General features: G+C 41.1%; 1 protein-coding gene across 1 annotated transcript in view; it reads right to left on the bottom strand.

Annotated features, from left to right (window-relative positions):
• col25a1 (collagen type XXV alpha 1 chain) overlaps positions 1-25,672 on the bottom strand; it is a 138,021-nt gene that overhangs the window by 44,054 nt on the left and 68,295 nt on the right. The window contains exons 3-5 of the mRNA XM_022758765.1: positions 15,415-15,459; positions 11,579-11,586; positions 757-783 (exon numbers count right to left, since the gene is read on the bottom strand). Of these exons, the coding sequence (XP_022614486.1) occupies positions 757-783; positions 11,579-11,586; positions 15,415-15,459 (80 nt within the window). The remainder of the gene's footprint in view (positions 1-756; positions 784-11,578; positions 11,587-15,414; positions 15,460-25,672) is intronic.

Here is a 25,672-nt window from a genome sequence, read left to right as displayed (position 1 = left end):
TGAATTAAAGGGATGTCAGGTTTTTAGTCTTTCACAGCAAAGCCACGGTCACACATTTGTCCCCGAATCCTGCAGACTTATAAAGAGACAGTGTGGTTATGTTGCATGCTCCACTGCTGTTTTATGGAGGAATGCTCAGCGAGGCATTTAAGGGCTTCAACTCTGGCTCTGGCTTTCGGTCATTAATGTTCTGTGCTGTGGATTTGTGAACGACAGGAGAATTTAAATATTCAGACTCTGAGACTTGGGGTCAGGATGACTTGAATGTGAATTACAGCAGGACTTGCAAGATGAAACTCTTTATGGACAAATTAAGTGTGAGGAAAGCAAAAACTAAGACTTTTATTATCTTGACCTGTGAAAATGTCTGAGGGGTGAGATTTTAAAGACTGAATTTCACATGATTCTTATAAGAAATTATTTAACATTTTGGGAAATGAGAACATTCACCTTTATGCCAAGAGTTAGATGAGAAGATTAGCACTGCTGTACAGTCTGTCTACATGTCTGTACAGTGAATATGAGGCTAGTTAGCTCTGCCAAAAGACTGGAATCAGGAACCTACCTTTGTGCTAAGCTAAGCTAGCACAAAGACCACATCTAGCTTAGCACACACACACACACACACACACACCCGCACGCACAGTGCGAGTGGTATCAATCTTTTAACTAACTCTCTCTACATAAAGGCGAGGAAGCACATTTCCTAAAATGTCATCCAAATGCCATATCAACCAAAATATAAAATGCACTCACCTTTTCACCCTTCAGACCTGGAGGACCCTGCAAAGAGAGAAAAAGGATGTTTCAAACTTTACACAAAAATAACAAGAAAATGTCAAACAATGGTTCATGTCAGTTAGCTGTAACCGTTCTGGTGCCATGGCACACTTTGCTTAGATACAATCCTCCAACTGTGAAAAACCAGGGTGACCAATCATGTTAGCAAAGAAACAAACAGAGCGGCTAAACAAGACGCGAACATCATGAACTTTGAGGGAACTGCTGAAATCAAAAGATTAACAAATTGAGTTTTGATGAAACCAACATTGTGTACTTTTTGACATCACTTTCATCGTTTGATTAAAATGACCTGTCACAGACTGGGAACTCGTACCTTATGCATTGTAGACAGCAGGGCTTATATAAACATACAATTAAAACCAAAAACAGGCCCAAATCAAGTCCATGTTTACTTAGAGGATCGAATCCAGAAATCTCCAACCAAGCATTGGAAAGCACATTGTAAAAAAAAAAAAAAAAAAAAAAGTGCCCCGATCGAGAGGAACACTTCTTTTTCTCTTAAACGCAGCCGTTTTTGTAAGCAGCTTTGCATCCAATGTCTGTCAATCAGCAGGCAGGGGCTCCTGGGTGGGCTCAGTAACAGATCATGGTCGAAGTAGAGGATTTTATGAGGAGATGTGCATCTATACGCCTCGGCCCTAATGAGCTTGTGTTCTAAAAACAGTATTTTTAACATTGAAGTGGAAGGATGAAGTTCAGTATGTTGGGCTCTGTTTCTTCCTCTGAGGTCGGACTTTTGGAAAAAGCTATCTTTGGAAAAATCAGTATTAGATCGGTGTCAGCAGAGTGACTAACTGACCACCCGCTTTGCAACAATGTTCACGAGTCCCTGGAGAAACTGAGAGAGACTGTTGTGCCAATGCTAATCTGTATTTCTCATGAAAAACTATCTGTCGAACACATTTATTAGAGACTACTTGTTTTTTCTGGTCAAAGAGAAAGTTTGTATTTGAGACCAGATCTGAATCCTTTCCAGTCACTTCAAAGTTTTGGAAAACCGTGCATCTCTTCATCTAACTTCGTCACTGCTTTTTTAGCTGCCAATCAAAATGTCAGGTATGTGCTCAGGTAAAAAGAACAAGTTGTTCAGCTGTCACCAACACAAATGTAGTAACAGCTGTGCAGCGGCTACTTGTCCAGGATCACACTGGTTTGTTTCCAGAGATATCAGACACAGAGAAAAAGAACACTGACACTAATCCATAGATTGATGACATTAGGGTAAAACCAATGTTTGGATGCTGTTCCTCTGAGTTAGTGGGCCAGTGACCCAGAATAGCAGGCTTGCAGACACAGACAGGCTTCCACTGCATTGGCACATAATAGCAAAGTCTGAAAGTGAAATGCTTCAGAGGTAGTCCAGCACTTTTTCCTCAGCCAATATCTACCACACTGCTCTGGGGGAAGTGAGCTGTAGCCAGGTTTCTGCCTGCTCAGTGTCTTTGGACATTATTTTTGATGCATAGTTAACCATCTGTAGCTTTTTGTTTATGTATAGCCGTGCAAGCACAAGCATGCGTGGTGCATCGCGCTATTGATTCAAATAGGAGGCAAATGTGTTCGCTTCAACAACCACAAAAAAAAAAAGCTGAGGGGAAGTGCTGCTTTAATACACACACACACACACACACAGATACACACACATCCAAGGAGGTGGTCCCGCTGCTTACTTGACTGGCCATACCAAGAGCCACAACACACTTGTAAACACAAAATGCGCCATTATGAAAACAATGTTTGAGATTGCGGTTCCCTGGGGGCGAATAACAGAGGCAACATATTGGACTCAAACGTGACTTTTACTTTTATAATGACGCAGAGGCATTCCAGAGCGGCAAAATAAGTTTCCAATGTGCTCCTGAAAATGGAGGGCAGCTAAAGGAAATCAGTCCAGGCTTCTTTTTTTTTTTGTTGTGAAGGAAAATTGCCTTTGGACAATAGGAGGTTATTGACAAGCTGTTACTGCAAATATATGAATGGCTGCAACAAGGAAATACATAAATATACCCAATGCAGCTTTTTGCACAAGCCTGCGTAATGTATTATGTCTGGCACTGTAAAATACATCTAGTTGGCACGCACAATTGCTGGGCTAAATGACTGGGCACCATACGTTTGTGGAAAGAAATGAAAAAATCTGTTTTATAGGATTTAGCATTTCAATAAATTCAGATTGTTTCAAGATAAGAGCAGCAACGTAGTGAAACCTGATCAAATCCCTGCTGAACTTCCATAATAGGGCAAAAAAGCATGTCTGTATTTTGATTATGAGGGAAGAAATGAGGAAAGGTCACAGGTGTTAGATACTGACTTAACACTGGCTGGTAGTGAGAGGGTTGCTGATTCATGTAACATTGTGTAAACAGGGTCGGCGTAATGAGCTATAGCTTCAGCCTACATCTTTTTCAGCCAATGCTAATCAGGCTTTATTTCTAATGTATAAATATAAATAAGGAGCGAAACAAACAAGCTGAAGCTGATGATACATTTCTACAGTAGATATCCTAGATTAATGATGAACTAAATCGATGATTCCCTGTCAAATAAACTCAAGCACCCCTTCCTCATCACCGCCATCTTTTTTCAACCTTTTCATCAATTAGCGTTTAGCTCTTTAACCTTCTCTGCATGTTCGCCAACTAATTTTCATGCACTCTCAACATGTGGTGTTCAAGTGCCTCAGTATGTGGATATATTTTTTCATTCAAATTCAATTTTTTTTTTTTCTTTCAAATTATTTCAGCTTCTCCATAATCTAAATATGTAGAGCAAAGCAACTGCAGATGTACCCCCTGTGGTAGAAGTACCACTGGCTGGGAATCACTATCTTCTATCTCTGATATCTATGCTTGATATACAACAAATGTTTTCCTATCACAGATGTTAAACTGTATTAATAAAATAAAGACTTGCTAATTATAATTCACTCAGCAGCATTTACCGATTTGTACTTCACACTAAGTGGAATGCTGCTTTTGACACACCTAATCATATCTTGCTCAGATCTTGCTCATTTTCCTCCTCTTCTAGCTGGTTGTAAAGCATGTGGCAATGATTTCACTTCACAGCCTGCACCTGCTCATTATACGGCCCATCATTTGCACATCACTCGGACAGACGGCATCCACTGGAGCTTTTCCAAAAGGTTTAAGTGCGTACAGTGAGGGTCTTTTATAGAGACTATTAAACAGCTCTCCTGCAAAGACTATTTCAAAAGGAGCAAACTGTACTACAGCAGAACTGCAGTGGGTATCTATTTGTCAAGCCGTCTCTGCAGCTTTGTGGTTTCAGTCTGCCCCGAGGAAGGTTTCTCATCAGCACCTGTGTATGCTTTTCACATCTTTTTTACAGCTTCTGCTCTGGCTCTCTTTCAAAAGCAGCCCTGCAGCAGGTGCTTCATGGCTCATCAGGCTGCTCACGGTGCATTAGCGAGTTGGTTTGTTGAACATGATTAACCCTCTATAGTATCATCAGTACCTTTATATTCCAATCACACTGGATTCTCGAGTGGCCACGTGCATGTATGTTCTGAAAAGCATGCCAAGATATGAAGCTACCGGCAGCATCCGGGTAGCGTGAGGATAGAGTCTTGTCATCGCCCTAAGGTTGCCAGGCAACCAGGGGGGGACTCCAGGAAGTTTTTGTAAAAATTAGAGAGTTATATTAAGATATTACATGCTAAATACTGAGCTTTAGAGGTGCTGGTGAAGCCTGGTTTGTTACCTGTGGACAGAGGTAAGCTAGCTGTTTCCTCTGTGTTCTTGTGCTAAGCTAAGCTAACTGACTGTAGCAGGTAGTAGATTCATATTTGTCAAATGTCAAACAATATCTTTAATAGATTTGTATAGAAAGTAAGATATTGTTGCTCTTTCCATGTGCATCTCAAAGTATTTCACTGTTGTATTTCCCAGAAAAACGTCTTTAAAAGTTAGTCCCAGTGTAAGTAACTTACAAAATATCAAATATGTTCTCCCGATGTGTTAAGATGAACAAATTGCAGCTGCCCCAAAGCATAAGCCCCATATCCACTTATTGAAAATGACACACATCAGGTTGATGGTAAGCCTCACATCTTCTGCTGCTTAACGCTGGGCAAACTTATGTCAAACTTCCATCATGAATTGATTTGTAACAGAACTTCCTGTGTGCATGATATTGTCGAGTTGGTGGACCACTGGATCAAGATGCAGCTTTTTTTTTTTTTTTTCCTATCCAGATACATGCATAGCTTCTCATTCCAAGCCAAACCGTGACCACTGTCTCCTGTAATGGCCTGAATGAGCTGTTGGTATGAAAAAAAAAGAAAAGAGGAAACCCCTGCCACCTTTAAAATAGAGTGGGGGAGAAATATGGAAAGGTCTGCAGGGAAATATAAAAAGGCAAAGGGAACTGGAGCCAAATCCGCAAGCAACACAGAGAACATGGCCATTCATATTTGAAAGTTTGGCTTAATAACTTCATATTATAAGGAAAGAGTAAATGATGCTCAATAAACTGATCCGGGCACTGTGGGACATTTCATATGCGGCTCCTGCAATGATGATTAAAAGTGTTGCGACATATTGTGACCATGTGCCGCTTTCTCACAGATTTACTGATCTCTAAATTATTACAACTTGGTTTCCATCCTTATGTCTCTGGTGTCATATGTAATATGGACAAAACTCAACTTAAGCTGCTGCTCATATCAAGCCCTTAGTGGGATTTTATTTGTATTGTTTTATTTATGGTCTCTATATGTAATGTTTATGTATCTGTGATAAATTATGATGGGATCTGTGATGTTTGTAATATTCAAAATATTTTATTTTCATAAATATGTGCCTGATCTCGAATAAAGACAACTGATCTAGTGACTGATTGATTTAAATACACAAATTCAGTATTTCCATTGTTATTCCTAGGCTAAAGTCCTGTTTTTGTAGGCCTGTAATCAACCAAGAGAAATGGTTTAACTCCGCACTCTCACACCAACTCACCAGCTGAAAAGTACCTCACTTCTGTCAGCCTAATTTCAGATCGTCTCACAAAGAAGTCAAGACATTGAATAGCCATTTTTCACATTCCTACTCTCCTATAATTTTCTGGAAACATGATGGATGAAAGCGAGACAGTGCCGCGCCTGACTGTGCAGCGCGAGGAGAGAGGCTGGCTCACATCCATTGCTCTAGCTGTGGTTGACATGAGCAAAGTAATTCTTGTGGCTTTAGCTGTGAGCTGCTGGTACGATCTCGTGAAGCTATCCACTTAATCCAACGAGATGCAAAAAGTCAGGAACGTGGGATCTGCATGTAAACTCTGTCTGGGCCCGGCTGTATTCGTTTTCATCGCAGCGACCTGTTAAACCTGCGGAGGTCCAGAAAATCAATCCATCAAACAGAGCTCACATCCTCGCTGGAGAACCTGGGCCAACTGGGCTGGCAGCAGTTGCTGTAGCCCCGAACCGGCCACATGGATCCAATCACTTCACCCTGGAGCACTGGCATCTCAGAGCAACAGGCCAACAACTACCGCTTTTACAACCTCATCTTTATGAGCATACGGTTTTCTCACACAGCTACACAATATTAATAAACATGTGTGTACACAGGAAGTTAAGCAAAGCAATCCTCCAGGCTCCAAGTGTTGACAAGGAATGAGTAAGTGAACAGGGGGCAGGTGAGGAGTGCTGCTCACCACAAATGTGGGAAGTTGGCCAAAGTAAAGGGGTTTGAAAGGCCTAAACCCTGACTTACGCACTTCGCGCTGTAAAGTGATGCATCATGTTGCCATGCATCAGAATACAAAGGAGATTTAGATCTCGCAACAGCTTCGAATCAGTTAGACCTGACTGACACCAGAATAGTTCGACATTTGGGAAATACGTTTATTTGCTTTCTTTCCCTCTGAGTTAGATGAATGTTTACAGAAAATATGAGGCTACCACCAGCAGCTGGTTAGTTTAGCTTCTCATAAAGACTGGAGACGGGGGGATACTAGCTAGCCTGGCTCTGTCTGCAGGCGACTATCAACACCACTAAAGCTAATGAATAAACATGTTATGTTTTGTTTGTTTAATCTGCTTGCTTCCAGTCTTAATGCTAAACTAAGCTAACCAGTTTGTGGCTGTATTTTCATATTTACCCTACAGAGTAGTACTGACCTCCGTACCTAAACTCAGCAAGAAAGCAAATGAATGTATTTCCCAAACTGCTGAACTCTTTCTTCAAAGATTACAATCTACCAGCAATGAGTTTTCAGGAGCGATTCTCTTTGCACAATGCAGGGAAAATAATGTAGCATCCGTTCTCTTGCTATGTTTGTCATAGAGTAAGTGAACTGAAATATCATCTGGATACAAAAATATAACGAAAATGCACCAATGAAAAGAGCGGAAATGACTGCAAGATACACATTTTGCCATTTGCCGCTGGAACCCGTCTGCGGGCGTCATTGGAAGTGAATTCTACTCAGTTTCAAACATGCACAACCCTGGAACTGAGTAAAAGACATCCAGTAAAAACATATCTATATGTACACCTCCATCTGTTAGTTCTACATGGGAACCCTCAATCATATTACCATGGGCCCCGGGGGAACTTTTTTTTCATGGCGGGAAACTAATGGAGGACAGGGATGTGAGTAATCAGAGCAGAATGGGCAGGAACGGATGACCACAAGTGGCTGGTGCTCGTCGGGGGAATCTGTATGCAGAGGTTAGGCAGGGATAGGAAAACCACACTGGAAAACTGACTTGGGAATGGCATCTGGTTCCCATATCCACAGTGTATCACAATTAGCCGGCAGAAAATGACTTTAATGTGTATGTATGTGTTTGTGAGTGTGTGTCTGCTTGTTGTTATGTGTTTAATGTTCTTGTGGGAGCAGGGATGCTGTGAACGGAGGAAAGTGAAACTGGTGGTGTGATTGGTTATAGGTGTGTGTGTGTGTGTGTGTGTATGTGTGTGTGTCGTCCAAGTGCAGAGACGAGACGAATGGAGGAGATTCTTTACTCACAATCTCAGTTCAGGGAAGGTCTCGTCATGCCTGAGGAGGGGAGACGTTTAAACGGCTTTAACCAAATTGTAGGCATAAAAAGCCAAACACTGAAGCCGACATTTTTTTCTGCGCAATACGTAAGCAAATTTCTGACCCACAAAATTCTTGTCGTGGATATGAAATGTTGAATAAGGGACAGTGTTCCAGCTGGAAAAGTATTTCTTCTGTTGATTCAATTAGAACCACATACTGGCCGCTCTACATTTCTCATCATTTGATGTTATGAGTTGAGGGAAAATTCCTCTCAATCAAAAAGATGTCGACTTTTCTCTTCAACTCACATTTATACGGTGTTAATTCTCCTACCGCTCTAAGGTAGTGACAGTCAGTTTTCCCTGCGAGGATTCGGCCTTCTCAGCCAACCACGGTGCGCTACGGACTGCCTCAAATCACTGTGAGTAAACCTCACGCTTGGCCCGAGCGCTGCCCCTCGTCATGTGCTGACAGACAAGCGCCGCTGATGGGCACAGCGTGAGCTGGGGACTGACAGCTAAAAGGTCAAACTCTTAATGTTGTCACATCTAGTGCCAGTAGGCCTCTTCAGGCACTGCTGCCCTTATGAGCCCAAATAATCGCTGTCATGTCAGATAGATCCACTTGCAGCCTCTTCAGTGCCAGAGAATGCGTGTACGCGCCGATGTCCTCTGTGCTGATCTGGAACTGTTAATGGGCATTTTCTTTGTTTTAATCTCACAACATGCAACCGAGAAAAAGGTGTAAATTAACACATTATCAGAGCATGCGGGGGGCCTCTTTCAACTAGAGTCTCACTTTAGATAAACTGGCACCTTCTCCTCCTCCGGCGGGGCAAGAGTGATCAAAGTTCAGCTGGAATATGTTTTATTAACAGGTGTGGAGCTGCGGTGCATTGCAGATGAAGGATGAAGGGTAGATGGTGGCTAGGCTCCTCTGCTTCACCCCCACACTGCTTCTAATCCCTGTATCGCAGCTGCATAATTCATATGTTATGACAGATCATCCTCAACCTGCGTCTCTGGAATCTCAGCCGATGAAGAAAATGGGAGGTGGAAACTACTCGTCAAATACAGATACAGACATAACCAGCTATATTTACCTTACTGCTAACGTGACTGAACTCGGGCTTGCGCTGCACAGTGGCCGGCCTGCCTTGAGACTCCAGTGTGGTGCAGAGGCATGCTTAGCGGATTGAAGTGGGTTTGATATTTCTAAGATTGTATCATTTTGAAATATTTCCCCCTTTTGCTTCTGACCAGATTTCAAAGCATGCTCGTTTCTTTGTCTGTCTGTATAATTTTAATTTAGGATGGCATACAGTGTGTGCTAAAAAAAAAAAAAAGTACAGCCGGCGGGTGGTGTTAGTGGGTACTCGAGTGCAGCCTCAGGGATGGTGTTTTATGCTTGATTAGTGCTAAATGGTGTGCACACACAGCTTTGATGTTTTGACACAGACCACCCTTGGAGAGCCGCGGAAAGATGAGAAAAGTAGATAAAAATGAGAAGCAAAGACCTGATCACATGATCACCAGCTGTCATTTCACAGACTTAACTGACCTTTATGGAGCCTACAGTAAAAAAAATATTTATATGGTGTCAGTGGAAAGAGGAGTCAAACTACTCTTCTTGTAAATGGTGTAAGAGTTAAATATCACCTCGGTGCATATCTGTATCATGTCCCCATTCATATTTTTTCCAATCTGTCTGGAGAACGAGAAGCGCTATCCAAACAATCACCACTTGACGACTGACCCTGTGATCCCATGCGAAAACGGACACAAGAACTGAAGTAGTGGAAAAGACGGGGGGAAATCAAAACAAAGCAAATCACTTTTCCATGTCTAAACGCCAATTGTGAACCACCGATGAAGATCTTTTCCTGATGAGTTTTGATTGAGGAGGCCTATCCTCTCCCTGTCTCTGCAACCACAGGTCCCTGTCCGTTCATCAGCGGCTGGGTAACGATTAAGTCGCAGAGGGTCTGTAATGACTTCAGCAGCGGTCGGTTTGTTTGGATCCGAGGGCTATGTACAATTTACGCAGTATTCCCAGAGTTATAGGGGGAGCTGTTGAATATTCATAGCGACGTGTCCCTTGCCATCCCCCGGGTGGGCATACCAAATGAGAAACCACATGAGATCACTTACTACTGCCTCTGTTTTTTAAGGAAACTGGCACAGGATTTTTTTTTTTTTTTTTTTTTTTTTTTTTTTTTTAAACTTCAGAAACAGATTTGGTGACCATTGGGTGAGTCATTGTCAGATCACTGTAGTTTCTGAAGACTTGTCTGTAGAAATGTAGTCACTCACCCAGACTTCAGTTTTTTTGTCCGTATTGTAAATTATAGCCTCTTTTTCTTTTTTTTTGTGCTATATGGCTTTTGCTTTGCCGACAGTAAAACTAGGATCTCTACCAAGCATTTACAGCACTTTCTGTGACTTATAGTAACTTTGTCAGAGAGATTTGCTGTCAGGTCCTTACTGCATGTGTGCTGGGTTTTACTAAAAGGAGTAATCCCAAAAGTACCAAATACACAGGCATCCCAAACATTTACAAATCCAGCCTCTCCTACTGTATGAACCCCTCAGAGAGAACACTTCTTGGAATTCAAGAAGTCGGCTCTTGAGACATCTCACAGTATGATTTTATTTGTCAGATGTAAAGCCTGGCTAGAGAGGCTGAGAAGTGAGACCACCTGCACTTACTTACGTCCCAGAACCCCAAGAGCGAGTGTCTGAGAAGGCTCCGAGGATTAACTTACGACTTTTACAGCTCAGTCGGCGCATGCTATTATACCTATTCAATCACACTTGCCTCTGGACTATAAATAATTTTAACAGAGTGCGCACGCACGCACACACACACACACACACACACACAGTGCCCACTTGACCCGGTTATAGAGGGAACTGTCACAATCCCCCGGTGCTTATGTATGGATGAATGGGTTTGTCTTCATCTTTGGGGAAACTCTGAAGTTTTCCATCTGGTACAGGGGAGTGAATCTGTGATCACCCGGCAGTATAATGAGGTGAGATAATCTGTTCGGGTTCAGGGAGCTGGCAGGGACGCAGGCTGGTAGCAAGGATATTACAAACCAGACTGACCAGATGACAGGGAAAAGGGTCCATGTTTGGGGAAGGCTGGGATGAAGAGATTATTTTAATAATAGAGTCAGAGTGTGTGGTGCTACTGAGATTTCTGGTAGCAAATTTGTCATAATTAGATGTCTTCTACGTCATGTAAAAACATAAAGTTGTACTTTAATGTCTGCATTATGGTTTTTTACCTCGTGATTGTTCCCCCTTGTTCCACTGGATGCTATCAGAGTTAGCAACGTTAGCCGCTCTATCTGGATTTGTATATTGGAGAAATTTAGCCCAAACACTTGTTTAAACTAGCTCTACACTGCAATACGAGAACAAAGCTGCCTCTTTATTTCTGTCGTCTACATTTTTCGACAGCTTTTTACCTTCTCGCTTTAGCCTCACCCTGTTAGCATGTATGTGGCCTTTATGCTAAGCTAAGATAACCGGTCGCTGGCTGTAGCTTCATACTTAGCATACAGACATGACAGTAGTAGCAGTCGTCTTCTATCTTTCTCAGCAAGAAAACCAATAAGTGTATTGTCAAAATGTCAAACAACTATTTTAAATGTGACCTCATGCTTTTATGCCATCTCTTTTCTTTCATGAAAAAAGAGTTTTTACCTTCACATTGCTATCACAGTTGGGGGAAGATGTGAAACAGGCATACTTACAGGAGGTCCTGAAAAGAGAAAGGAAAAAATACATGGTTAGTGTGTTTTCAATCAGTGATCAAACAGACTCAGATCATCAATGTTCCACTGAAACCACATATCCAAATAAGTCAGATGGGAAAGCGAGCTCTTGCTGAGAATCGTTTCCTTGGGAAGGAACATTTCACAAAGATACGTCTCTTCCATGATGCATTCACAGACTACGCCAAAGAGACAGACAGTGTGTTTCAGCAACCCGCTTGTTTTTGCACCTATGCTATAGAACAAAAGCATTGATTCTTATCTATTTCCCATGCAGTTGTGGCAATAATGGCCACCAGGCCTGGCGATCACATTCTACATTTGTAAGTGGCTCTAATTTCACTACTACAAGGGGTTGAGCGCTTGTTAAAAAGTCCCCCCACGTTTTTTGTGAGGTGACACTCGTCTTTTTGCCAATTACTGCAGCTCAAAGGACTGTGTGCCAACGTATTTCAGGGCTCCCCTGAACCTTGCAAATCATTTTAGGCCTTTAGGTTCTTATTAAAAAAGGTACCCAGCTGCTTTAACCCTGAAAAAAGGCTATTTTTTTTTCTTTACAAGTCCTATGTCCTTGAACTGTTCTTCTTCATGACCAGGGGAAAGTGCAAATCGCTCCTGCAGCTGGGGCATTTAAGGAGCCATATTTGAGGCTCACTGGGCTGCACTTCTGTAACGTTGTTTTATGGATCGCTGAGTTACAGTAGACCACTTAGCTTTTAATAAACCTGCTCCACTCTGTGTGTTTTTTTTTTTGTTTTTTTGACATGTCCCACTGCGTTGAAAGGAACAGTACAAAGTTTTCAACTACCAATGATGGGAAAATCGAAGAAACAATGTGAGAAAAACGTTCAATATGTTTCATTTAATAAACACCTCAAAGATTTTAGATGTTGTTCAAGGACTATGAATTCTTGATGGCCTCAGTTAGACCAAAGACTGAATTAAATCCATGTAAAATCAAATAGTTATTCTCAGCCTGTTAAATAATCTATCCTCAAAGCTCCAGCATCACTGACTCACTCACTCAGGTCTCACTTTCTCTTCTAACACTTCTACTCATTTCCTCCACAATCTGTCACCCTCCTGCTGTGAGTGTAAAGGTGACTGAGCTCCCTGTATTGTACTGTATGGAGCATGTGATAATGAAGAGTTGTTATAATGCTCTAAGATGACACACAGCTGCAATGGGGCTCTGAAAGTCTTTCCTGTTTCAAAGAGGATTTATTGTGAGGAGAAGCTGCTTTTCTTCATACCTGAAACTGATGCACCACTCTAACGGTAAATTGCTCAAGCTTCTCAATTTGAGGCATCAATTCCTCCTTTTGTGAATGCAGGTACGCGAGTAACAAGAACTGGTTATTCACATGGGGAAAATATGTGAGGAAACTTCTAACACTTTCCAGCACTGACCACCTGCTAGAACAGTTTGAGACTGTGGCTTTCACTGCTACAAAAACTGTTTCATCCTAAACAGTCATGCCACATTTTTCCTTTTCCATATGTTACCGGTAAACAAACAAGAGATCCTAATGAAGTATCCCATTCATTTTTAACGCATAGGTAAATATCACCGTGTCTTTTTCCTATTTGTTCTCTCCTTCAGTTGCAGCCAAGTCTGGGCGAAAGCTTCCTTTTGCCTTTGTAGATGAGTAAACTCTCACACACCTCCCTATGAATTTGTGGGAACCTTGCAGCAGCGGCTTAGTTACTTTTTGGTTAAAGCAAATCATGAATTAAATATGCTTCCCTTCAACAACCACCAGTGTTGAGGACTTAAAAGAGGGAAATTAGATTTGCAGAAGGCTTACAGTGCAGAACGCAGCTCGCCTGTGCTTGTCAAGGACAGAATTTTTCTGTTGAAATTTTGTTTTTCTCCTCCTGTCGAGTGGGTACACAAAGTTTGACAATGGCTCCCAATAATGCAGCACAGTGCCACCATATTTATTTGTTTTTAACACCTCTGTCAGTTTCACGGAGAATATGACTCCACTTTATGTTCGCCAACATATTGGAACAGTACATGTAGCAGAAAAATGTAAAACTATAACTGCATGCCGATATGCAGAATCACTTTTAGAGCATTTTTTCCTGTACAAGGACTTCCTAAGCCTTACTTTTGTAAAGCTATTTAAATGCCATGAATTCTTTTCCAGAAGCTGCACATAGCTAGTTCACGGGCAGATAAAAAGCTGCAGGGAACGCTGCTACAGACTCTCTGAACAGGCACTATTTCAGGTTGACAAACTTGAGCCAAATCTCTGATTTGACAGCACACTTCAGCTGTAGTCTGTAATTTGGGGCTATTATAGAGAATGCTGAAGCCTGTTGTGGCAATTGTTCCCTATTGTCTCCCACTGATAGACCACTGTGCCACTCCAGTCCAGACACTGGAAGTGGGTAATACTGTTCTCTTGTTTCCGATTGACTTTTTGAGAGGAAGCCACTCACATTCTCTCGCTGACCAGATAATGAACAAACTGTTTTTGCACAATGGTGCCATGTGAAACACGCTGGCGGCTGGCGGTAGATGTTTGTTGGAAAGTTAAGCGCCACATAAACAAAGCCTGTGGTGGTATTTCAGATGTGCAGCCAACCAGATCATTGAACTGTTGTCCATCTGTCATTTGATTTCTCTTTTATCCCCCCTCCCCCCATCTTCCCTGGCTTTCAAGTGAGACACTGCATCAATTTAGTATTACGTAAGAGAGAGCGGAGAGCCACACCACACTGATACATGTCTCAAAATACAGAACTCGGCCTTAAAACGGGATCAGAAATTAATTTGGCAAAATCAGAGATGAAGGAAGTAAGAGAATCTTTGATACTCAAATGACAGACCTCAACTGATTCGGTTTGATTCCTGTGACTTTAAAAAGTAGCGACTGGATCTGGCGGTGAAACCAGCAGTGTTTTTTCCCCTCCACACAGACACAGTGTTTGTTTCTCAGGCTGTGAAACCAAACCGCTCCCTCATTGCTCTGCCTCACTTAAAATTGAGACCTTGCTTTGCCCTGTCTCTCTAATTTCTTTTTACAAGGGCAGTACTTTTGTTCCAAAGCGCTGGCTGTGCTCCGCTGCACTGCGCTCTCAGCACAGGAACGCCGCCACACTCCAGAGCCCATTATCATTCTCACTATCAGGTGAGCTGGAGTGTGGATGCAGCTCCCTGCCAAGTACATCTTCTCACTGTGAATTCAATTTGTGGCGACACTTTCCGTCTGTGGGAGTGTCACCGCACAACATGTCCTTTTCCTAGATACTCGAGGCCCTTGGCTGGGCCAAGTTTGTTGAGTCAGCTCGAGAGTGTGCGTGTGTGCGTGGGAGGAGGGAAGACAGATTGGAGATCCTGAATGCATTAAGACAACTTGTTGCTGAATTTGCGGGGGCCAACAAGCGTGGGTTATTATATATACTGAAGCTGAACATAACTACATCATGTCTGGGATCAGCACTGGAAGGGTTGGAGTGTCTCAAAGTTTAGACACGGACGTCATCACCTTCAACAAGTTTTGGGCATCACTTTTACTTTCTCAAACTGCACTGTCTCCCAGTTTTACTGTGAAAATCTAGTGTTTCTATAGCAACTGAAGCTGAAACAATCCAAGCGAACACTGAAACCACCCGGCCACAAATTACACATCTATAACCTATTTTGGCCTCCAAAGATATACAGTGTACTTTTACATGATTGTAAGTGCAGGATGATTTGCTGATGTCCTACTGAATTATTCCTTAAACGTTTCTGGATTGAGACTACGGCAATCTTTGGCCACACCCACACACACACACAAAAACAGACACACATATGTACATACCAGGTTCTCCATTGCGGCCTCTTCTTCCTCGCTTTCCCGGAGGTCCTGCAAAACAGAAGAATATAATACATTTTAGTCAGTAATTTAATTGTCTTGTTGTTTGTATAGGTTTCAGATTCTTTGAGTATTCTCACAGTCAAACCACCCAACGGCAGGATTAGGAAGAGCTGCTGAAAAACATTATATTTGGACTAAAAACATTTCAAAATCTCAAGGTTCATTAAGCACCGCGGCTGTGTTTAGACGTAAGCTGAGGTGAAGAAGGGAAACACAAACAAAAGCGCGCTTCAGCCTGTCATCGCCATCTCTCCGTTTTTAATTTGTTTAATTAGTTTATCTTCTTGTTTATCTGGACGTGCTTTCCTGTTTGCCATTTTCCTGCCAGCACTATCAATCTGCTGAGGCTCAGCTGGAGGAGTGAAACAATTACACGCTTTGTCAGGTTTTACGTGTTGAAGACTTGACTGGGTTGTATTGTATGCAGGTAAAAAAAAAAAAAAAAAAAAAAACATTGGAAATTGGGAGAATCTATCCCAAAATGACCTCCTCCCTCTCCTCCTACCAGCAACACATGCAGTCTTTTCCTGAGGTTGGCAGCTGGAAACAAATTTTCAAGCATTGGCATTTTGTTTGCTCTCTGCTCAAAAAAACTGGGTGCATTCACAATTTATCCGCAGGGTGAGGCTACAACTTTTAGACTGGCTGGAAATTAAAAGTTGAGCTCTTATAATACGGTTCCATGGTAGTATATGGGCTCGCTCCACCTCTGCGGAGGACTTGTTGACTTGCAGTGGAATAATAATATCTAAAAAGGAAAATTGCACTTTCTACTGAACATGAAACGAGCCGTCGGTATCAAAGAGATTGGCAGTCAATGGAACCATGAGGAACAATCTTCCCAGAAAATATCCAGATTCAATTTCAGGCAGCAAAAACACTGTGAAGAGTTATTATGCAAATCGTTTTGAAATCTCTTTTGACCCCTATACTGCCAAATAATAGCATTTTGTCGTCATGTTGGGGTTCAAGATAATTACAGTGTTGTAATGGGGCTGGTGAAAGATTTGGAACAGACTGCACAGCTCAACATTAATTGCCTGGGTGTCAAAAGTTGCTTTGAGGGATGACTTTATGACACTGAGCTTTTGTCAGCAGCTAAAAAAACAGACTCAAAATACAAAACAACCAGATTAATTACTAGTCCAAATAACCTGACCTAACCTCCCACCCCAGCCTGTATGAAAACCCGCTTTCAAATTTCAGCACGTTCTTCTAATCCACTTTCCTTTCCGTATTTGCATGCCTTTCTAAACTTTGCTATCTGTGTGCCTCCATAAGGAAGGGAAATAAAAGCAAGAAAGAACAATCTTTTTTACGCAGCGTTTGGCTGATTTATGATCCTCCAGATGTGTTACTGGGGTGCAAAATGCGGGATTATGTTGCACAACTCTTTGTATGATGCTTAGTCCTCAATTTGATCCCACTGTTTGGCTCCACTTCAGCCTCCAACCCTGCTCCCTTTGGACGGTTTCCAGGATAATGTCAGGCGCTGCCAGCGAAGGGTCCGGGCTCAGTTTAAAGTATGTAACCACAGGTGGAGTTTGACTCTCACTTTACTATGGCTCACATCAACCCCGGTTTCTCCATAGGTTTGTTTTCTAAGGTTTTAAAAGAAACAGACGGGGGTTTACTGCACTTGGCAGTCGCTTCATTATTGCTCACTTTGAAATGACACTTGACACCTTTGAGAAGAATATTCTGTACGACGATACAACATCCTCCTGATTTTGGTGGTATATTTTTGACAGCTACTGAGAAAACTCTCCCCACATGGGGCTTGCTGGTCCAGACAAAATACCCTACATCATTTTCAGCTATCATCTGGATTCACAATATTCATCACAAAGTTTTTCATTCTGATTATAGACTGTAAGGAGAGATTCACATTCAACCCAACTGTACCAGGAACACTGAAAAAAGACAAACAAAAGCCAACAAAAACGCAATGACATTTCAGTTTATAAAACACAAATGAAAGAATAACTTTTCAAAGTCCATCAGGCCCAGTCAAAACAGCTTTACAGATGTTTTATTTTTAATGAATTAAGACAAAAAAGTGACCAGGTATTGTAAGACCTCGGGCTATAAATGAAATGAATAGGACTCAAACTTGGTTCCAGAGGGCTTAAGCTGCCTGTCAAGGAAAAAAACATGATTCCTGCTCAGAAACATTGTGCTGGCCTGGTGTTTTCTCACAGCATCCCAACTATGGTCATGGAACAATGGCTTATGAAAAAATGCAGCGTGGAATTTCATGATGAGGGTCAACAATTATGAACAATTTGTAGAAACCTTTTCAACCTTTTCACAGATTCTGACTCTGAAAGTGAAATAAATCAAAGTGGACTTGATGTTCATTCAAGGATTTTGGTCAGACATAACAAAATGAACCCTTGCGGTGATGTATATTGTGTTCTGTTATTTGGTGGCTTTTCTGTTTTGAAAAAATAAACAGCCGAAAGGCATTTTATAATGCAGGACCACAGAGAAAAGGCATCAATGTAAGTGCTATTTGGCTTTATTATTAGCCTCCCGCAGCGGCACAGCTCTAGGGATGGCAATGTTGGTCTTTCGGTTGGTTGGTCCCCCACTTTGGTCCAGACTGAACTATCTCTACAATTATTGGATGGATCGCCAAGAAATTTTGTGAAGACATTCATGGCTCCCAGACTAATGACTTGCTGATCCCTTGACTTTTCCCTTAGCTCCACCATGATGAATATATTGTGTTTTTTAGTTACATGTCTTAAAAGACTACTGGTTGGATGGTTTCTTAACTGTTCATCCTGCCCATTATCAAATCAAAAGTGTATTTGTACAAAACTGGTCTATGACCAAATAAAGACATTAGATTTTAGTTGGAAATGGAAATTGGCTTCATGTCAAAACCCAACATTGGCTAATTGACACGAAATTTAGCAGAAGTTTAGTAGATATTGAGTTCTGGTCACCATACCTCAAGACTAGAGTGTTGATGTTCTATGTCAGTGTGACGCTGGCATGAGATGTTTAGCAGAAGTTTTGGTTACTTAACAAAACAACTTAAAACCAATAAAATATAAACGTCAGCTGCTGTTAGTATTCTACATTAAACTGACTTTGGCACGAGATGTTGTCCTGAAATTAAATATTGGTCACCTGACGTCACAGCCTACGTAAAAACCAAATATTAGTGCGCAGCTACATTGGTGGCCTGCCCTCCAGGTTAGCACACTAACAGGCTAAACTAAGTTGGACAGAAGCATGTTAGCAATGCCATTGTGAGCATGTTGGCATGCTGGTGTTAGCATTCACCTCAAAGCACTGTCATGCCTAAGTATATAGCTGTTAGCATAGCTGTATAGGCTCTTAAACAAGTGGAAACAGAAATTTGCAACCATGTTAACAATATTATCATATGTAATTACTCCAAGAAACTCTACATATGCACATTTGAACGCCAAACACCAAAAGACAGCAGCATGTACTGAACCTGAAAGTTTAATGCAGACCAGCGCAGCATCATGTTTAACAGGAAAGTACGCAGGAAAAGTACACAGTGACTTGGGCGCCATGGTAACAGCCAAAGTTAGAAATGAAATGTACTCATGGACTAAAGGAGACTGTGAAATATCCCAACTCGTTGCTAACTGTTGTTTTGACCAGTGAATATGAGAGACTGTCACACGACTCATCTCATTACCAGTCGAGGTCATTCATATGAGAGCAGTAATTTAACTGCTCAAATTCAAGGACTCGTACAACCTCTCAAAAATCGTCATTGTGTCTTTAAATATGATGGTAATAGGTTGTGACGTGAATGGCACCAAGTTAGCTGTAAGAGCAGCAGGAAACCATCAGCACAACGCTTTCAAGTCTCAAAATTTATTCATTTTCTTCTTTTTCAGGAATAGTCAAACAACATGAGATTTTTACAATCCCACAGAATGTTTTTGGTCCAAAATACATACTAGTAGTCATTTTAATGCTATTTGGCACCAAGGAATCCCATGTAATTGGCAGTATTGTGAAACATGCTGTTCTAAGGCATGGCTATATTGTTTTTGAATACTTTCGCTCATGTTCTTCATTACAACATCATTTCAAAGTTACGCATTGCTTGACATAATAAACTCGTTGTTTATACTTGAGGCATTCGAGACAAAATTGCATTTTACCTCGATCCATCATCCATAAAATATTGATTGGCCCAGGACAGTTAACACCACTGCACCTCTCTATTTCTCTCTTTCCCTCAAATCAATCAGTTTTAAGTAAACCAACCCTGGCCAGACTCATTTACAATACCAGCATTGTCTCAGAGCTTGATATACATAATCAGACCACTCAAGCCTCTGTCTCAGTGATGCAGCTATTCCTTAGAATAAAAGTCAGACTTGTGCCAAAAATAGCAAACTGGGTACCAGCTCCAACCTCTAAAGTAAATCAGGTTTGAAGAGAATTGGCTTTAGACTTCTCAGCAAGCCCAACTGGACCTTTCTGGGTAAAGTGAATAAATAATAAGTGAATAGATATTTTCTGCATACGAGATGAGATCCTTAATCAAATAGAAAGACACTTGCAGTGTTCTTTGTGGAAACGAAATGAAATATTCAGAGGAAGAAGATAAAAATATATACTTTTGTATGTTGTGGACTGATGATTCAAATATGTTCATGGTGTCTGTTAAAGGATCATGGGGACAAAACTTAAAATCACACATTTTGAAAGTAAGAAAGGGTGCCTTTAGACAGGCTGCACTTTCTAATGACCATACAACAAACACCTACTTCTTGAGATCAACTTTCTGCCAAGCATAAAAGAAATCCATGTTTGATTCATTCATCTACACATTTTCCACGGTTCATTTTCAAGCTATTTTTCCCCTTTGAACTGTAAACAACCAACATATTTTACAGATGCCAAAACGCACTGCCGATCTGTCTGTTTATATATGAGTCATAAAAATACAATGTCCTGCATGGGTATTTGGGAGAAATGTCATGGCTGTCCAGTACTCCCAGTACCAATGTTTTCAGATACTGACATGAAATTGTTTCGCTGGTGTTTGGTTCAGTTACGGTCAATTTTACACCAAGGGAAGAAGGTGCCTCCCTCCAAGGCAAAAAAAATAAAAAATGACTTTGAGTGATTTGCCATTTTGAAGAAAGCTGAACTGTGAATTTTCTTTTTGCACACATTTATATAAATTGACTTTGCTTTCAATTCCCAGTGTAAAATGTACAGTCGTTTGCACAACTGTCAGGTCAAGTCTGCTTCACTATTGTGTAGGTAAACAGTCTTCTATCTTTTAGAAATCACTTAAAAGATGATTAAAATACCTGGGTTTGATATCACAAGTCAGCTTGATAGAATGTGAATTTAATGATCATCTGTGAAACATACTGGGCATCTCAAGGAGGCTCCAACTTGCTTGTGAACTTGGATCTTGGACTTTAGTTGATTGATGTTCAGAATATTTTTCAAAAAAAATCTGTTGATCAATGTCTTTGCAAGCTTTCCAAGGATTTGGGATGATTTAGTCAAAACAGAGTTTAATATAGTCAATTTAATCCCACAACATGGATGGACGAGTTTATTAAACCTGGCAGCACTTGGGTATCCAGGTCAACGGAACTAAGGCTGCACAAAAGCTGGCTTTCTACTGTACAATCATTTGTTACTTTACAAGTACATTTTTGTGGAAACGTCTGGCAAAGAGGACAATAATTTTGATCCAAGATCCTTATTACTCTGCATGACAATGAATAAATCAATGCATAAAATGCTAATTCACGGAACATTGTGTCCACTATCCAAGGGAAAAAATGGAAATCGAGCCACAATTTTACAATCAGCCTCATCCCTGAATGTCACTGTTCTCTTCATCTTCACTGGGATGTGTATTGTTGTCAAAATATGAATTGCAAAGTGTAACAGCTAACACAGAGCCTTGCCAGTACAACAACTATGGAATATGAGCACTTCTTCCAGGTAAGAGGAAGAGGAGAAAATACACTGTATATAGTAAAATAGGCCATACTTGCTATGAAACACAGAGTCTTGGATTTTACTTCACTCAAGAAACTAAAGCGCTCACTGTAAAACTGGACAGACAAGAATGAGAAAACTAGTCTTAATAAATATATTGTAAACTTTTATCTTTTCAAATTCAGTTGAGCTACTCGTTAATCTTCCACATACCTCCAAGCAATTTCAAACGTACCCCTTGGGTACGTCACAACAGTAGATTGTTATCCTCTGTATGCACTAAAAATACTCATTTAGTATATGTACAGTCTATTGAACTACTGCATTGACCTCTGAGATCTTTGACATCAAGTTGAACTTTTAAATAAACTGCATCTGTGTGTCATCAGAACAAAGACCCGATTCAAAACTTTGGGAGGTCCGACAGATAAGAGTCGCCTACAACAAGATGAAGGAGTCCTCAGACTCCTCTTAAGGTCATCTGTGTTGGGCATTTGAGAAAAACAGGAAAGTCCCTTTTGGCCGCGGCTCCGGAAGGGTTGCCCTTGTAGTGCTCCGACTGCCTTCTTAACTACTTTTACTAATCCCTCAACTTCCTCAGACCCTTATGATTTAAGAGAGATGTAGACAGAGAGCAGAAGAAAGAGTTTGTTCTCAAAGAGGAACTTGACCCTATTGAGCTGCATGTGCTTATTTACCATAAGAAAAGCACAAAACCTGTTTAATTGCTGTCACAACTTTGGACGAGGTCAACTTCAGGTTGTCTAGATTCTTACAAAAGCTGCACTGATACACACAACATGAACTTCAACACTGGTAGGATTTTTTTTTTCTAAATGCAAACATGAGATGCAGGTTAGCTTCACTTGTGTCAATGGAAGTTCAACCTTTGGAAATTAGAGGTAGGTTTCCAAATGCCTGCAATCTGATAGAGCATGGCTAGCATGTAATGCTAAGCTATTTCAAAGAGCAACCCTGCTATCAACCTTGTTTAACAACAGTGGTTCTTCAACTGCCTTTAAATAATGGCCATGCTGTTTGGATCATTTTCAAAAATAAGTTGTGGATTGTAATTCAGACTAGTACGATAGCTTGTTAACCTGTTTAAAGAGTGCTAAGCTACTTGCCTTTCGCATTAAATCCAGTTCTCTATGTTGCTACAGAGGGTTTTGGCAACATAATATAAACACCAAATTCTGCAGAAGAATTTGGGGGCCTATTTTAAGACCCCCAAGACTCACATTTGAATCCCAATCCAACCTGGAAAAACACTGTTCTAAAGGATATTTCACATTATTCCTTGATTCTGTGGCGTATATCTTCATTATCTGTATTTCCAGCTGCACTTAACTCCAATACAACCATTTCCTGAATAAATATGATGATTACAGCCATTTCCTAAATAATTCTTTGCAATTATATTTAATCTGTTGCCCAGAAAGGAGACCATTGTGTCTGATTTTTACATTTACTCATTGTTTTTTTTTTTTTTTTTCAGGGGTCCACTTTTTTTGTCACCACATAAAATCATGTATAGTATTCTCTGTAGGCTCTTATCCAGTTTAAATATTGATCCTCTGTTTAGTGAATTAAATATAACAGGCTCTGACAAATTCCTCAAGTTTCTTAAAGAACATCTTTGTATTTCTCTTTAATAAGTGTACTGTTATATGTAGACAGACATGTGTTTACATTGCGACTCAAGAGAGTGTGATTAGTAAGCTGGAAATTTACAGTTTGATTTGTACAACAGCTGTAAAGCAAGACATCTCACTGATTAGGGGCTGAATTAAATCTAACAAACAGTCATGAGAGGTAATGAACAGTGACGCCTGCTCCACAAGCTCTAATGAAACTCAGTTCTGCAGTTTTCAATTACAAGACATCATCAAAACACAGTTCTGATATACTTGCGAGTCCATGCTTGTGGTGTTATCATTATGTTAAAGTTTAAAGCTAATTCATAGTACCAACAGGACGCTTGTTAATGTCAGATAGTCCCAAGACATCACCCAACAGGAATCTGAAACTAATTACACGAGGCAGCATTCATTATCATGCAGAAAGCAGCAACTGATTAAAAAAAAAAAGTTAATGGTGCATACTTTCTGCGAATGTCTCTATGTGTACACTCAGTAGTGGTCATAGGATGTTGGTATCAACAAAATGAAATGAATTCATTTCTCCACCCATCCCTGATGAATACGGCAATTTTAGTGTGTGTGCACGAGTTGATGTGTGTTTATGTGTTGGTTGGGTCCTGCGCTGTGTTTGTCCAGATGCCAGTTATCAGTTCATTAAACCACGAGTCAATCCATTAGGATGCGAGGAATTTGTCTGTTGCTGCAGGCTCCATTAACACTGCGTCAAGCAGATTGAAACTAGTATTAAAAATGCATCTTTCTCTCCATGCACCACCAGAATAAAACAGACTCGCCCAGTGCAGACAAAATTTTGCACTTTAGAATCTCTTCATTGATTAAGTAGTTACGGTCCTGTCTATTACACCAAACACCTAAACAAATATGCACGCTTACTCCAACATGATAGCACACAGTTTCAGGGATTGAAATTCATCACAGAACAAGCAGCTTTTTTCTTGTCCTTTGTCAAACATGTGCGTGCACATACACCCGAAGAAGACAAATGACATGAATACGACTGTGCCTGGCAGGCATGCATGGATCATCTACGCTTTTGCTCTGGTTCAGTGTCAAGGCTGGAACGCTACTGAGGAGGAAGCAGGGCCTTTGAGAGAGTCTTTTCATCACCTTCAGAGATCAATGTGTTTTCCTCTGGCAACAGACTGAGTGCTGGGATACTTGAGACCCACCTCGTGCACTGCACACTGCAATTATCCTCCCCGCAGTACTGACTGCGGTCAAGATGGAAGCAGAACACACTCCCTGATGAGGGGAGGTCAGTAATAAGCCAATCGATTGGCCAAGTCCCATCACTTTATGCTGCGAGTTAAATTGGCACAGGCGGCCATCCTGACGACTCTATCAGGAAGCCTCGCTGTAGACATTTCTAGTAATATAACCTACGCTTGCATGTGAGGGAGTGTTACTGTTGGGTAACTTTATAATTTTTTAACTAAAAAATTGAGAAAAATCCAAAAGTTTCACGTCTTGAGAATGAAAAAGGGAAACACTAGGATGAGCCCAGCTTGGCTTGGCTAGGCTGAAGTGTAATCCACAGTGGAAATTAATGGTTTCTTTTGAGTGTTAACCAAGCTATATCTTGGCATACGCTCCCTGCATACCTAGCCGCTTTGGAATCCACCAGATAAATAAAACCGAATTTAATTGTCATGACAAAGTGGCCGCCTAAAGCCAGCAGTCTCGTCACCTTGCGCTGAACTGTGTCGTCTTCCACCTGCGCTCCAAGAGAACTGCTAGGTGCTGAAGGCTTGTTAACAGAGGCTGCAACTGAAACACGAGCAACCAATAGATGAGGAACTGAAGGTTTCAACATGTGTTGATTTGTGCAAACAACAGTATTACATACTAAGAAGGGGCCAATATTGACCAGGAGTTAATTAACCCACTCAGCATATGCACAAAGGAGGGAAAGCAACCTAGCAAACATTGATTAGCTACAGTCAGTGAGTGATTTAAGTTTCTGACCAGAGTTCGCTGGTAGTCGATCAATACCTCTAATTAGACCACGAAATGCTGCGTTGCAGATGCCAGCAAATAAACATACTGTGTGCTAAATTTAGTAGTTACTACAAGATAAATGAGTGATGATGATGATTGGAACACTCAGGCTGCTATAGTCCTGATTCATCCTTTTAAAATGTGACTCATGAGATGATCAGTGAAGAATGTGACGACACATGGACGCTCATGATTAGCCAGAAGATGCTTTTAAAGCTTACCAGGGGTGTGTTTAGTGAATACTGCACTGTGCATACTGATGGCGACATGCGTAGCATCACAGACCTGTGTGTGTGTGTGTGTGTGTGTGTGTGTGTGTGTGTGTGTGTTCATGTCTTCTTCTGTGTGTGTGGAGTTCTTGAGCTGCTGAAATAGTCGCAGGATCATTTCTGGTCAGTGGAGGAAACTGTCCAGCAGGATGCCAGAAGGCAAATGGGACATACAGCACATGATTGCCATCAAATGATCCCTCTCTTGTTCAAGTTCAAATGAAATACTTTATCTGTGTTTAAGACTTCTGTGGCTATTGGATGTCACATTGAAATCATGTGTAACTTTATACCTGC

Source organism: Seriola dumerili, unplaced genomic scaffold, assembly GCF_002260705.1.
Source record: "Seriola dumerili isolate Sdu_G_001 unplaced genomic scaffold, Sdu_1.0 BDQW01000309.1, whole genome shotgun sequence".
In the NCBI taxonomy this organism is placed as follows: Eukaryota; Metazoa; Chordata; class Actinopteri; order Carangiformes; family Carangidae; genus Seriola; species Seriola dumerili.
This window is presented reverse-complemented; position numbering and strand designations above follow the sequence as displayed.